The sequence below is a fragment of the Oryzias latipes genome, chromosome 9, assembly GCF_002234675.1.
Source record: "Oryzias latipes chromosome 9, ASM223467v1".
Classification (NCBI taxonomy): Eukaryota; Metazoa; Chordata; class Actinopteri; order Beloniformes; family Adrianichthyidae; genus Oryzias; species Oryzias latipes.
This window is the reverse complement of record NC_019867.2, coordinates 26,665,678-26,680,156: the sequence shown is the minus strand read 5'-3', so window position 1 is coordinate 26,680,156 and position 14,479 is coordinate 26,665,678. Positions and strand designations below refer to the sequence as shown.

Genomic DNA, 14,479 nt, shown 5'->3' with positions numbered 1-14,479 from the left:
CATTGTCTTGTTGAAGTATCCAGCCCTGGCGCAACTTCAACTTTTTCACTGATTCTTGAACATTGTTTGTAAGAATCTGCTGATACTGACTGGAATCCATGCGACCTTCAACGTGGACAAGATTTCCAGTATCTGCTGTGATGTATGGTGCTTGCTTGACTCCGCCCACTATGGGGAGTCTGTTTTGTATGGTTCAGGTTGTGTCTGTACTGGAGGAGGAGGAGAACGAACATGGTGGAATAAACAGAGACACGGTTTTGGATAAACTGTGCTCATCTGCTAAATGACATCTTTAACTGAAATTGATGATCCAAACAACCAATGATTTATGAAGAAAAACCTTGAAAATTATCAGGGGTGCCCAAACTTTCTCATAGCACTGTACAATAGATCAACAGAGTGTGTTTTTGGTTTTTAGGTCCCACTCCAATGAAAATCGTGATTTTGATGTGTATAACAAGTTCTTGTAGCATTCCTCTCACGATGGAGCATACATAGAGATAATTAAGCTTAAAAATGCATTTGTTAGTATTTCCTCATTCAAATAGTTGTGAATCAGGAGCAGACAAAAGTTGTAGGTTTGACGCAGAAGCCACAATCGGTGGGACCCAATCTCCCTGCTCTGCTCCATTCGAATGCATCCACTTGCAGACAAATAGATTCACGTACTTCTTTGTTTTCCTTGTCTGAGCAAAAATGCAAGAAAGTCAACGTGTTTTTTTTCCGGTCATTATGGCTTTGATGTGTCTTAATCGTTTTTATGCATTTATTACTTAATATAAATATAACAATATTGGTGTTATATCAATTTTTTGTATTTTTACATGTAGATCCAATATTTTAAGAACTTTTTTTATTTGATTTATTTATTTTAAGAACAGCAACTAGACACTGTTGTCTGGCAGAAGATCTAAACTTTTCCGATAATAAACTACTCTGACAGTCGATTAAACCTTTAATCCTCGTTTTGTTCAGTTATTGAATATGCTAAAAATCTAAACATAAAACTAAAACTACAAATCCATTATTTAGTCCAATATTTCCCATTTCTCTGCTGCAAAACCAAAGAGCCATGGAGGGATGAAAGAGCAACACGGGGCCCTGGAGCCTCAGGTTGAGGGCCCCTGGGTTAGAGTTTTCTCTTTTACAACTCTTAACTTACTTTTAACGGAGAAAATATGAGTTTTAAAATAAAAATGATAGTGATAAATTTATCTTCTGCATGACATTTCCAATATAATAAACTTTAAAAAGTCTTCCATAAGTAGTCAGCAAGTGACTAGTAAAAATAATAATTATTGTGTTTTAAAAACACATTCTTCACTCATTATGGTACAGAAATAAGATAGTTTTCGTTTTGTTTTCCAGCACAAATTGGATGAACAAACGTGTGGGAGGTTCTTCCTTTTTAGAACAACTATAAACTTTTTAGACTCCGCCCACCGGAACTACCTGCGCGTCGGCGTTTAGAGTGCGTTTAATTGGAAATCGGTTTCCCTCGATGGCATTTGTTTTTGTCATCCTAACATGGAGGTCTGTCGGTTCATGGTAAGTCATTTACCCGTGAAGATATTCAGTTTGGTAAAAGTAGACGGAGAATTAACAACCAAGCTCCGTCGACGTGTTTGTCGGTGGGTAATATAGGGAGCGTTATGTCGGGAGCGTTATGTCGGGACTTGTTCTGTAATCTGTCTGGGTTTTATGTCACTTGTTGCGCTTTATTGTTCCGGATATGTAAACAAACCAAAACATTGTATGTGAGTTAGTTTAAAGGAACTTAAAAAAACTTTGAACGGAGACGGACTCAAAGGTTTGTTAGGACAGACGCTGGAAACGGAGTTTCCCGGTGAGTTGGCTTAATATTTGACTGTCGCTGTTTGCGCTCAGGTGACAAATTCCTCTGGAACTGGAGAAAGTAGCGAGACGCTCCAGCTATTTTGACGCACGTGAGCTGCCGTATTGTCTAGTGGTTGATTTGGTTTTGTTTGTTTTCTTTCTCCATATTTATTTTTTAAACTGCATGAAGTGGCACTTGAAACCTATTTTACATATTCTACTTGCTTATAAATATATTGACGGAATATTGTTTACAACGGAACGGAACATTTGAAGTTATTATATTTAGACTCAAGGTATGTTGGAACCGAAGCTGGAACTATATTTCCTTATATTCCCTCACTTTTAGTTTAGACTAACTATACTTGTAATACACTTAATAAATATATATATATATATATATATATATATATATATATATATATATATATATATATATATATATATATATATATATATATATATATATTCCAAATAAGGGTAGGGAGAAGAAACATCTTTTTTTTCAAAATAAAAGTAATACGTAGTCGTGAAAGTTTAGAAAGGTTTTGGTACCTATGAAGACAGCAGTTAAAATATGAATCTGATTTTATTGGTTAGAATAATTTGATTTAGGCATGCTAAAATAGAAATTTAAAGTGCAAATTGAGCTAAACTGAGTTTCACTGACAGTTACTGAATCGATTTTAAAATATCTGTTTCTGTGTAAATCAGTTTTCCCATTTGTGGGTAACGTTGACGTGCAGTGAGGTTGATGGCTGGTGAGGCACTGACTCTTCTGGAGTCAGATTTACAATGAAAGAACTAGATATTTCACCATTCATCCAACGGCAGCTAACAGCATATAAAATGCACACAAGAACATATTTGTCCTAAAGGGAAGATTTCTTTTATAGACATGGATAGAACACTGTGAAAAAACAGACGACAGATCTAGTGCTTATTGTTGTCGCACCCTCGTGTGCCGCTGTCTTCCTCCCCATGTGCAAACTGTAACCCCAGGTAGCCGACCCCTGATTTAGAACATCATCAAATCTGGTTTACATATGCAAGACAGCAAAAGACCCTTTGCACTGGTGTTGTGCAGACACACATGTCTCCATAAAGAGATCACACTAATTTTACAAACAACTAAAAGTCAGGTTGTGAAGTGCAGTGAGAGTGAGTGTTGTTCTTCCAACATGTCTGTATTTGCCTTAAAAAGTTTGACTTTTTCGTTTTCTTTTATGAACTTACATAAAAAATGCAGTGAGCTATGTTTGTGTTACTGCAATAAACCTGACTCATTCTGCCGCGCCATGAAGGATGTCAGGTTTGTGGTTTGTCACCCACTTATCAATGAACAGAGTTGTTAGTCACGTCCTTGTGAGTTGAAGCAAGTAAAACAAACAGAAAAAAGGATGTGAAAAGTTTGGCTATCAAAAAAGTTACATTCTTCTTTATCAGCAGTTTTGTTTCTGTTGGTTCATCCCACTTTTCCTCTGCTCATCATTAGAGCACTCATTTGGTTTTTAGCAAAATCTGTGTAACAACAACGAAATGATCTACAAAACACCAAAACCTTGAATGTTATTGCTTTGTTTATATAAATGAATATGTCTGGATGCAAATGTTTGATGCGCTGTAATGTTTGTTTCTTTTCTGTAGGTTTCAGTGGGCTGTCTTGCGTTTCTTGTCACATTGACAGCGGCGAACCTCCCGCCTGGATTGAGAGTCAGAAGACGACGACATTTTGGCGCCTGTGGAGAGCAGGAGTACCCGAACGGCAACATTTGCTGCCTCAACTGTAAAGCTGGTAAGATGAATAATGGGGCCAGGCGGGTGAAACGGTTCCAAACACAAAGTGAATTTATTATAATTATTATTTATTATTATTTGAGTAAAACTGGTTCAAAGACAACCTTCTCATCCTGCAGCGTCTCTCTGTCTGCCGGCGTAGCTAGCAAGCCAGCGAGCTCTGCCAGCAGACCGAGAGCCGCCACAGGTGCGACAGGCTGGCTACCTGTCCAGGGTGAATCCCGCCTTTGCCCAACAGTAGCCGGGACGGGCTCAGGCAACCCTGCAGCCCCCACCGGTTAAGGAAATGAACAGAAGTTCAGGGCAAAAATGCTTGCATTGGATGTGTTTTCTACCTGCTGAGCTATTCACCCAAGACGTCACATGCCCCAAACCCGAGTCCCTGGTTGTTAGATGCAACAAAATTCAGATATTTGAAGTCTGTCTGCACCACCAAAATCCTGCCGCCCTGCTCAAATCGTGTTGCTGGCAGACATATCCACAAGACCTCGGATCGCGTCTGTAGTTAACATTAAAACTGGCCGCCTCTGCCGAGCAAATCACGGTGTGAACGTATTTGGATGAATACTAAGAAAATGTTAATGGATCAAAATATTGTTTTGGATTGTTTTTGTAAGGAATGAACACTAAAATGCAATTAAAAGCTAAAAAAAAAAAAAAAAAAAAAGATTTTTGTGTGGTATAGGCCCTTCAAATAAAGAGTGTTTCAGCTGAACTAAGGCTTTCTGGAAGTCTGTTCCAGATCTGTGCTGCATAGAAGCTGAATGCAGCAGGTTTGGTTTTGACTCTAGGAACTGACAGAAAACTGGGTCCAGATGACCGGAGAGGTCTGGCTGGTACACACTGGGTCAGGAGGTCAGTCATGTAATTTGGTGCTAAACCATTCAAGGCTTTATAAACCAGGAACAGAACTTCAGAGTCTATCCTCTGGCAAGCAGGCAGACAGTTTAAAGACCTTAGAACTGGTCTACTTCTTTAGTCAAGGTGAGAACCCGAGCAGCAGTGCTCTGAATCAGCTGCAGCTTCCTGATTGATTTTTTTTGGTAGTCCAGTAAAAACACTAGCCGCGGTTACATGGGCAGAATATCTTGATCGGATCAATGGTCGGGTTAAAATTCACCCGTGCACATGGGCACAGAAAACCTTTTTCCGATTAGAACAAACGTTCCCATGGCTCACACTTTCGTTCGGAATGAATAATTTGGGCATGCGCAGTAGTGTAAAATCACCCGGATGCGGAAATAGGTCCCGTTGTAAACAAACCGCTGCCACAGACATTTATACAGCAGCTCGGTAACATACGAGACGATCTTTCAAACGTGCTTTTATTAATGTTATGAATATTATGAAGTGCCTGTTCGCTCATCGTTATATTTAATCTGTGTGGTCAGTGCTTTTTTGTGGAAGAATTAAGATGGACGAAAGCTTAGGACAGGCTAACACGGGCTAACATCATTAACCTGATGGACACAAAATCCAGGACCGTGCGAGAAACGCAGCAATCTGCAGCTTTCTAAGGACTGAGCGACATTTATTTATGCTCTGAAAAGTTCACACAGACCGCCCCAAAGCCACTTTGTGAGCTAGCGGCCCGAGCTCTGTTCGAACACGGTTCCTCCCGAGTCCTGCAGCCGCTAACCTAGAGCGGCGGGACGGCTCGCAGTCTGAATTCTCCCACACATAACAAAACAACAAAACGCACACGTAAAAAAGCCCCCCCCCCCCCCCCCCCCCCCACACACACACACACACAGACACAAAATTATTAATCCAGCTCCTCTGCTCACTCAGGTGCCAGTGGACCGAGTGAGCGTCGGGGGGCACGAAGCGCCCCTCCTCCGAATCTCCCCCATGAGGGGTGAAAGAGAGGGGAGACCCAGCGTGGCAAGAGCGGAGCGGCGCTTTTCACGGGGCGTCCGCAAAGCAGCTGGTCGGTCCTGTATGCGCTCCAAAGCTTTCTCTCAGCGAAACACCGTCTATGCATGACGTAAACCAGAGCAGCAGTGACACACGATCGGAATTACCGTTTACATGCTCCACGATCGGATAAATGATCGGTATAACCCACCTATCTCGATCGGAAAGAAATTCTGATCCGAATGAGTCTGATCGGGGCAGAGTATTCCGAACGGCGCGTTTACATGACGCATTTTCTTTCCGATCAGGCGTTCATTCCGATTACTTTTGCCCATGTAAACGCGGCTACTGTTGCAGTAGACAAGTCGACGAAAGATGAATGCCTGAACTTGTTTCTCCAGGTCCTGCTTAGTCATCAGATCTTTAATCCTTGACAGATTTTTAAGATGATAGTAGGCTGATTTATGTGACTGGCTTAATGTGTTTATGAGAATTTAGGTGTGTCCATCCCTAGACCCATGTTTAGTGGTTGGTGTTTTTTAGATGAATAGATTGAAGCTCTGTAGCGACCTCCAGACGGTTCTCTTTAGCCCCAAAGACAATAACCTCAGTTGTGTCTTTGTTTAACTGAAGTAAGTTGTGACACATCCAGGCAATAATGTACTCATTGCATTTACCAAAAGCCTGTACATGGCCTCGGGCTCCTGGTGACATGTCTTATATATATGTGTCATCTGCGTAGCTATGGCAACAAATGTTTTGTTTTTTACCAGTGGAAGCATGTAGATGGAAGTGCAGCCTTGGGGAACTCCATATGCAGCTTCTGTTGGCTCAGATGTGAAGTTACCGATCGACACAAAATGGTTCCTGTTGTCCCAAGTATGTTTTGAACCAGTCTAGTATTGCCCCTTTGAGACCCACCCAGCTTTCCAGTCACTAAAGTAATCTAGTGTGGTCAACTGTATCAAATGACCCACTGGGATCCAATAAAACTAGTAGGAACATATTTCCTCTGTCTTTATTCAAACATTTATCATTAGTCACTTTGGTTGAGCCATCTCAGTGCTGTGCGGCTGTTTGATCAAAATGAATGAGTCACCAAACTGCCTCACATGACTGATGAGCACCTATTTTTACTATTGAATAGTTAACTATTTTTTTCTAGCTGATAGTTGCACCATTTTTGCTTGCTTGTTCAAGCTACTTCAGAGAAGTGCACTATTTAGGTATTAAATTATAAAATTAGGAGACTAAAATAAAAATAGGGACCAACCTGGTTTTGTTTTTTAAATGTGTTTCAAAATTATTGGATCAGGAGGACTCTGCATCAACAAATACTCTAAATCAAATGACTCTGAATTGGATCAGGGGCAAAAAATCTGATTGGGCTAACTTTATTGACTATCTTGTATAATTTTTCTTTTCCTTTTTTTTTTTGTGAGGGAAATTAAGGGTGTCCTTTTTAGGTCATGAGGGTCTTAACGATTGTATTTTTAATTTTCAGACAGATTGTTTTCCTTCTTTTTTTCTCCACGTTGTTTTTTCTATTCCAATATGAAATTCTTTACTGTGTGAGATATATCATATCTACTTATTTATGTGAGATACTTAAACAGCAAAATCCTCCCAGTTTCTAGTGCCTGGGACTTGGAGGGCATTTTACACATGAGAAGAATATACCAACTTGTCCCATCATAGCAGTGCTGCTTATATAACATACATGAATGTTCATAATTGAGTTTGGTGACTATAAGACAATCTTAGGATAGAACAAAACATCTGAGAAGAGAAGGTCAATGGATTGTTACTGGAGTGTGGTTGATGGAATCGATTAATCGATCTAAATCAATTCAAGCTTAATAAAGCAATAAACGATCCATGAAAGTAGATGGCAATCTTTTATGCCTTTCGTTTTGTTTTAGGAAACCATTTAACTCTGTATGATGTTAGCAATCTCATTGGTTTATTATTTCACGGATACATTTTACAGTATGTGTATTGTATCAGATTAATATGAATATCTTCAAAACATATAAGGTTATTAATGTATTTCTTTACAAATATGTCTAAATGTGTAAACTGTAAATTCAAATTTGAATTGGATCGATTCGAGTGGATTGAAAGAATCGATCCAGGCTTTGGTGAATCAAATCAGATTCTGGAAATTATTGGCAATAACAAGCCGTAAGAGTTACATCAGCTTTTTAAATGGAAAAAGTAATTTTCCATGTATATTGAAGTGATGCTCTTGACTCCTCCAATTTTTGGTGTTTGTATCGATAAACAGCTGTTAATATTCGTGCTCATGTGTTTTAGGCACCTTTGTGAAATCGTCTTGCACCGCTGCAGGACAGAGGGGCACATGTGAAGAATGCGACTACGGAACGTTCACCGAACATGACAACCATTTACAAAAATGCGTTGACTGTGCAAAGTGTGGTCCAGGTAATTCTCTATGACAGCCTTATGTTGTTTTCTTTTGAGTGAATCCGCATAAACCATTGAGTGTCTTTCTCAGATCAGGAAGTAGCCGAGCAATGCACCAACACCCAGAACACTAAATGTCGATGCAAAGCAGGAAGGTTTTGTAACCCTGAAGAGGCATGTGAAGTCTGCAGGAAGTGTTTGACGTAAGTGCGAGGGTTTTTGTGGACAGCTGTAAGAACCGCCTAGTTTTATTAACATTTTGCACTTTTTCCTGCCATCAAAATAGGTGTAAGAGTGATGAGGAGATAGTGAGGAACTGCACATTTACCAGCAACACCGTGTGCAAGAAAATCCCACTGAAGCCAGGATCCTCCTTAGGTAACGTTTTGAATGACGCTTTGGCGCACAGAGAGGTGTGCAGATTTATTTTGATGTAACTTATGTATACATCTTTTTCTTTTCAGATGCTGTATTTTTTGTCCTCTGCGTGATACCTGTTGTATTATTTTTGGTTGCTGGAGGAATATTTCTCAAATACAAGAAGAAATGTGGATGTAGAGGTATGTAGAGGTAATCAATTGTAACTTAAAACCTGTCTTTGCAGACAAATTGCAAAAGAATTAAAACTTTATTTTCTTTTTTTATTGATACAAAAGTGTTGAGTGCGTTAGACTCACAGGACACCTATGTAAGATGTCAGCAGCACCCATTCAATTCAAAACAGCTCATGACGAAATGAATAGAAAGTTGTCAACAGTTTAACATAACCCGTGGCGTGACTGAATTTCCCAGTAGTTCCTGTTTGTCTCATCACAACAAATGAAAATACAAAAAAACATTCCAGGTTTCCAGGTGCACACTCACTCTCACTTTGAGGCATGCAGCAGTGAATCATCGACAAAGGCAAAACCCAGAAAAATAAGTTCCAACAAAGGAAGGATGAATCTAAGATTCAAAAGACATTTGGATTAAATGTTGCAGTTTTCAGATTTCCCTTCCATGGAAGTAGAAGACCCACACCATAAGAAAAAACAGCTTTTTTCTTTACCACCAGTTGTGGTGTGATGTGTCCCTGACAAATAAAGGGAGCACATTATAATGTTTTTGTGTGCCAGTCCAGGTAAATGCAGAGCGTTGTGTCAGGTTAAGAACATCCTATCAATCATGGAAATATTGCAGATGATTCATTCAGGCAAACTTTAAACGTTACAGCCAAAAGGCAAAGAGGCTAACACTGAAATTTTTCCAATTCTTGACTGGCATTTTGTCAAATAATGCATCAGGATCATTGACTGTATAAAGGAACTGGACTGAGTTACCCCTCCCCCCTCAGGTTATATATATTACTTTGTTACTTGTGAGGGTAGCCATTCTTGCTCTGATACTTTGATTTTAACATGTTCTTGCTAAGTCTATTTTGTTTGTAATTATTTTTTCTGTAGCGCATGTTCTTCAAGTTACAAACTGACCAATCAGATGCCTCGGTGAAAGCATGTGGTGCCCGCTGGTGCCCATTTTTCTCAAGCATAGATGAACAGTTTCGCATCTTTCTCTCTTGCTTAAACTCTCAAAAAGTTCAAGAATTAGTCTAATATTAGAGAATGAAAACTGACTGCGATCAAAAATTGTAAAGGAGAGGCAGCACAGAGGAGATTGATTGATAATGTTTTACAGCCAATCAGAACAAAGAACACAATGTGCTGTTAAAAAAAAGCATATAAAATTGTACTAAAGATTAGTGAGATAGTAAAAGGTGCATCGCAATACAGTGAGGGAACACTTTATTTTAAAATTGTTTACATTCGACATATTGACTAAGCACCTATATTTTAACTTTCTGACTATTTTCCTTTCAATAATACACTCTATTTTCTTTTTTAATGTCCTTTATTAGATGTAAATAAACAAACCCAACTCTAGAACAGTGCCAGTAGATAGAGATGAGTGACTAATGCTGTAAGGACGGGATTCTGCTGAAATGTGGAGGATCTGGATTTGTAGATGACGTCTGAGATTGCAGAAGTATTGGGAATCTGACAGCCTGAGAGTGAGGGAAGTAGAGTGGAGGAGAGAAGGATGGACAGAAATTTGACTCTAAAATTACAGGAGTCTGAAGAGTACAGATGGGAGGACAGTGAAAACAGACTCTTTGAGTTTCCTAATTGGTGCTGATGAAGCTTGAGTAGTTAGTTAATTGATTAAGCCTGAATAATTATAGTCTTTTATAGTGAGTTAGTTTAGTTAAGATGACTTTATTAATCCCACATTGGGGAAATTCATTTATCTGTGGCAGCAACAACGACGTTCAGAAATGACATCCAAAAAAGACATCAAAAATGACATTCATATTAAATAAATACATAAATATTAAATAAATACAGTTGCGAAAGTGTAAAAAAACATGTGATCAACTGTAAAAAAACATGTAAAAAAATCTTTTCTTTTTCTTTTTTAATACAAAAATAAGTAATTAATAAAGTACACACCAAAACCGTTCAGGAACGAAAACAATTGAAAACAGCAACAACTTAAATGAGCCGTATGCATTTCTATGTGGATGCTGAGACTTTGATTTTGAATGTCTGGAGTTCAGGGATAAAAAAAGGGGCAGAAATGGTGAAGAAGATAGATCCATGTTTGTAAATGAAAAGCTCTGGCGGGTTTAACCAGGTGTCACAGTAACCAATCGAACATAATGATAGGAAGAATACTTTGCCTTTCATAAAAGTTAACTGAAGTCACACAAGGTAAAATTGCTTTCTGTCTGGGGCTTTAGGGGATTCCTTCTTTCCAAGTGATTCACCTTTTCTTTTTTTCCTGTGTTCAGGCTCTTCCCAAGCCTCTCCTACAGTTGCAAAATCGGAGGAGGTGAGTAACTCGTTGAAAATTTTGGCAGCAAAGCAAATCGCCTGACAGGAAATCCTAATTCAAAATGGGTTTTGTTTGAATCATTTCTACCTTAAGACACCCATAAATAGTTGATTTTCTGTTCCACGTTTTCTTCCAGAATTGCGGTGGCAGAGGCAGCAGCGCAGCTCTGATTTTGCTATCGGTAAGCAGATTTTCACAGCGGTATTAAGAAAAACATTCACTGCTAGTTGAACCTGCCCTCCAATATCTGGGGGGAAAATGTTGAGAAAATCTGAACAAAGCTTTTTCATCGCAGCATGAGATCTGTTTTATCTGCTGATACTTAGCAAACACGTTGCATAAACTTGGGAAAATTGTTTGTGTTTGAATTAGACATACTAGATGATAAAATTAAAGTTCTTAATAACAGTAGGAAGACAAGACTTCTCTGTATTTCCACACTGGTGCAAAATAATTACCCTTTTAAATAAATGGAGGCAATAATCTGAACCACTTAAAACGGTAAAAAGTACTTTTGTACTTTGTTGATTCACCTGGAGTCTTTTATCTAAACAGGGGAGAAACAATCATTACAACTGTATTCAATTCAGTTATGTGAAGTTGGAAATCCATTTTGCGTCTAAACAATCTTCTTTCTTGTCTCCCGTCTTTTGAAATGTCTTTTTTTGGCACCCAGTACTATGTAAAAAAAATCTGATCTGGCACATCTTTAGTCTATTTTAAGCCTGCAGCGACCCCACACAGAAAAAAACAAGACCCCGTCCACCATTCAAGCTTCAAACCTCTGTTGGATAATCCCTCCACAGTAGGTGGCAGTATTTAGCAGTGGAACATTTCCTCCAGAGCTCAATTTTTACACAGAGCAACTCATACAGGATTTTTAGGAATGTTCATATGTTCATATATTGATTATTTGTGAAGTGCAGTTGATTTCAGTTTTCAGTTCAGAGTAAACAGAACAAAAAGAGTCAATTAAACCTAAATGAGCATTATTTTTCTGATGTTACAGGAAGAAGAGCAACTCCCAACACTCATTCCCGTGAATGGTAGAGTGCTTTACCCTTTTCAGTTCAGTGCAAATGAATTTGTAACAATATGAAAAATGAAATTCAACCGGAAAAGTCTTTAGTTTCATCTTGAAATATAGATCTATATTTTGTTTGCAGGTGAACAGTCTCTCCGAAGTTGCTTTGAGTTGTTTGAAGAACTGGACGTGGATTTTCACAAGAAGTTCTTCCGCCGCCTCGACTTCTCGGACAACGCGATCAAAAGCAAAGACAACCTTCTTTACGAAGACAAAATTCACGAGCTCCTGAACTCCTGGGTGGAGCGAGAAGGCAAAAAAGCCAATTTAAATGAACTGCTTAAAGTGTTGGTTGAGCTAAACCAGAAGAGAACAGCTGAGAAGATCATGAAGAAGGTTCTTGACAACGGTCAGTACTGCACCGAGTCCAAAGATGAAGTCTAAGGGTGAACCCCACTGCATCACATGAAAGCGACTTGGAGAACATCACAAAGAACCATCCAGATCAGGCAAAAAGGCCTTTTTTGGGGAGAAAATGTGAGCATTTTTGTCAGACCTTTGTCTGCCTGCACCACAGTTCTTTTGTCCTCGTTTGTAACCTGACCAGTACTTTCAATTATTACATTGTGGCTTTCCAAGCTTTACTTTCAATGTTCAGTGCTAATAGTGCTCTATTATTGAATAGTTTCAATAGTTTATGATCCACGAGTTGTGTTTTGCATCAAGGATTTCCTTCCTCCAGTCAGAAGCAGTTTGCAAACATCTGTGATATGTTGCTCTATGAGTCATTTGTTTTCTGAGTCTGAAAACGTCAGACAGGAAAAACCTGACAGTCAGGCGGAAGCTTTCGCCTGATATGAGAAACTGCAGGATCACGCTGAAGAACAGGCGGCTTCGATGAACCTGAAACAGAAGTTTTGGTGGTTAATGTGGCCAACTGCCGCCATGGAAAGTCCCAACACAAATGGTAATCCCATTTTTATAGTATGTGGTGCCCTTCCTCATTTTGCAAAAAGCACAAGTTTACAGTTGAAATGCTCACACTTGTTGTAGCTTAAAGAAGAGATTGGAATTTAGACATACCTAGCAGAAGGAATTTCTGCAAACTACACTGTCCAAAGACCACTGTGAAAAGGAATGAGGCTTACTTGTGTTTTACTAAAGGTATGAACTGTCACTGAAATCTCAGGAAAGTGTTTGTTTGTTTTTCCATCCTTTTGTCTGAACAGTTGCATATTGTGAGAACATAACTCACAATGCGCTGAGATGTTTTACTACACTAAAAAAACTATTTCGAGTAGCTGTCTCGTGTATTTGGTTAAAAGCACTGAGGGGTTTTGCTACTTCCACTGCCTCTTTCTGTTAGGCTGCTGCACGTTTCAGCCAAAGCTTTTCCATCAGTGTTGGTTCCGTTAAAGAAGCAGAAGAACCTTATATCTTTCCAGAATCCAAGCTCATTTATTCACTTTTTTTGAAACGATGTATTTTATATGGTATTTATGAGATCACCTTTTTCGTCTTCGTACAGATGACAGAAACACGAAAGCCAAATCCTTGCGGGACAGTAATGACTATTTATTGAAATGTTTTAAACCAAATAACTGCTGTTCTTTAAATGTACCCAGAATGTTGCACTGCTTTTTGAAAAGTGGATATAGTTACATTTTCACACTCATTTCATGATCTGCACAAATTTCATTTTGATGTTGGTACTGAGGTTGAACATGTTTTGTTCAGTTTCTCATTAACTTGACTTAATTAAATGTTTTTTTTTATTTATTCATTTGCTTTAACTAATATAACTGGAGTGATGTTTTGTGTTCCAAGACATTTAAATGTGAATTTATAAAAAAAATAGTGAAGACATGTCTCGCTTTTCTTTATTTTAGAGATTCAACTATTCATTGCTACTGAAGTTATAGTTTTTTTTTTTGGTTGCCTTAGCAAAGGACTTCCTGTGTTGAATCCAATTGTACAATCAAACCAGAACAAACTTTCCTTTTTTTTTTTTAACTGAAAACTGAATGCTAATGTGTAATTTGTACGTTTGATTTTTATTTTATTTTTTTAAGTGCAGATGTAGAATACTTTGAAGGATTGAGCCTCCACATTGTAATTCTTTTTGTAAAATTAAAAAAACACACTAAAAGACATTTTGTTTTGAACGAATACTTTATGGGACTGAAAAAGAAGTGAAAAAAAACATCTGAAATGGGGTGAGAGGTATTAAAGACCTCCAATTTCATTACTACACCCGGTACACCTACTTTTTAATATATTCCTATTCTCTCTAATTTCTAGTTTAATTCATATTGCTCTATTTCAAAGTATTTAAAGTGGATGTGATTTTGATTTATTTACCCCCCCAAACGTCTATACAAATAGAAATATCTTGTAAAATGAATGCTAAAAATAAAAAGAAAAGATTTTTGGTCTTGGTTTATTTAAAACTGAGATGTTTCTGGTCAATTTCTTATTCAGATATCTAAAATTTAAAGTGAACCAGAGTTTGTTTCCAGGACAATTTTCAGTCTGAATGCACCCAAGCGGTCCCTGATCCAGGACCAGGAGCTGCTCACTGACCCATCTTTCGAGGTGGTCTCAGTTCGTTTCCAATCGGACTGAGTTTGTTCTGAGTTTCCTCAGTCTAAGTGCAATTTGTCCTCG

At 38.5% G+C, this 14,479-nt stretch overlaps 1 protein-coding gene across 1 annotated transcript; it reads left to right on the top strand.

Annotated features, from left to right (window-relative positions):
• The first annotated feature begins 1,443 nt into the window (after positions 1-1,443).
• On the top strand, positions 1,444-13,963 carry LOC101173230 (tumor necrosis factor receptor superfamily member 22). The gene is made up of 10 exons (XM_004072893.4): positions 1,444-1,548; positions 3,484-3,631; positions 7,807-7,935; positions 8,009-8,120; positions 8,204-8,295; positions 8,382-8,477; positions 10,745-10,785; positions 10,925-10,969; positions 11,798-11,834; positions 11,955-13,963. Exons 1-10 carry the CDS (start codon positions 1,528-1,530, stop codon positions 12,254-12,256), a joined length of 1,023 nt encoding a protein of 340 aa, XP_004072941.1. The 5' UTR covers positions 1,444-1,527; the 3' UTR covers positions 12,257-13,963.
• Positions 13,964-14,479: the final 516 nt, after the last annotated feature.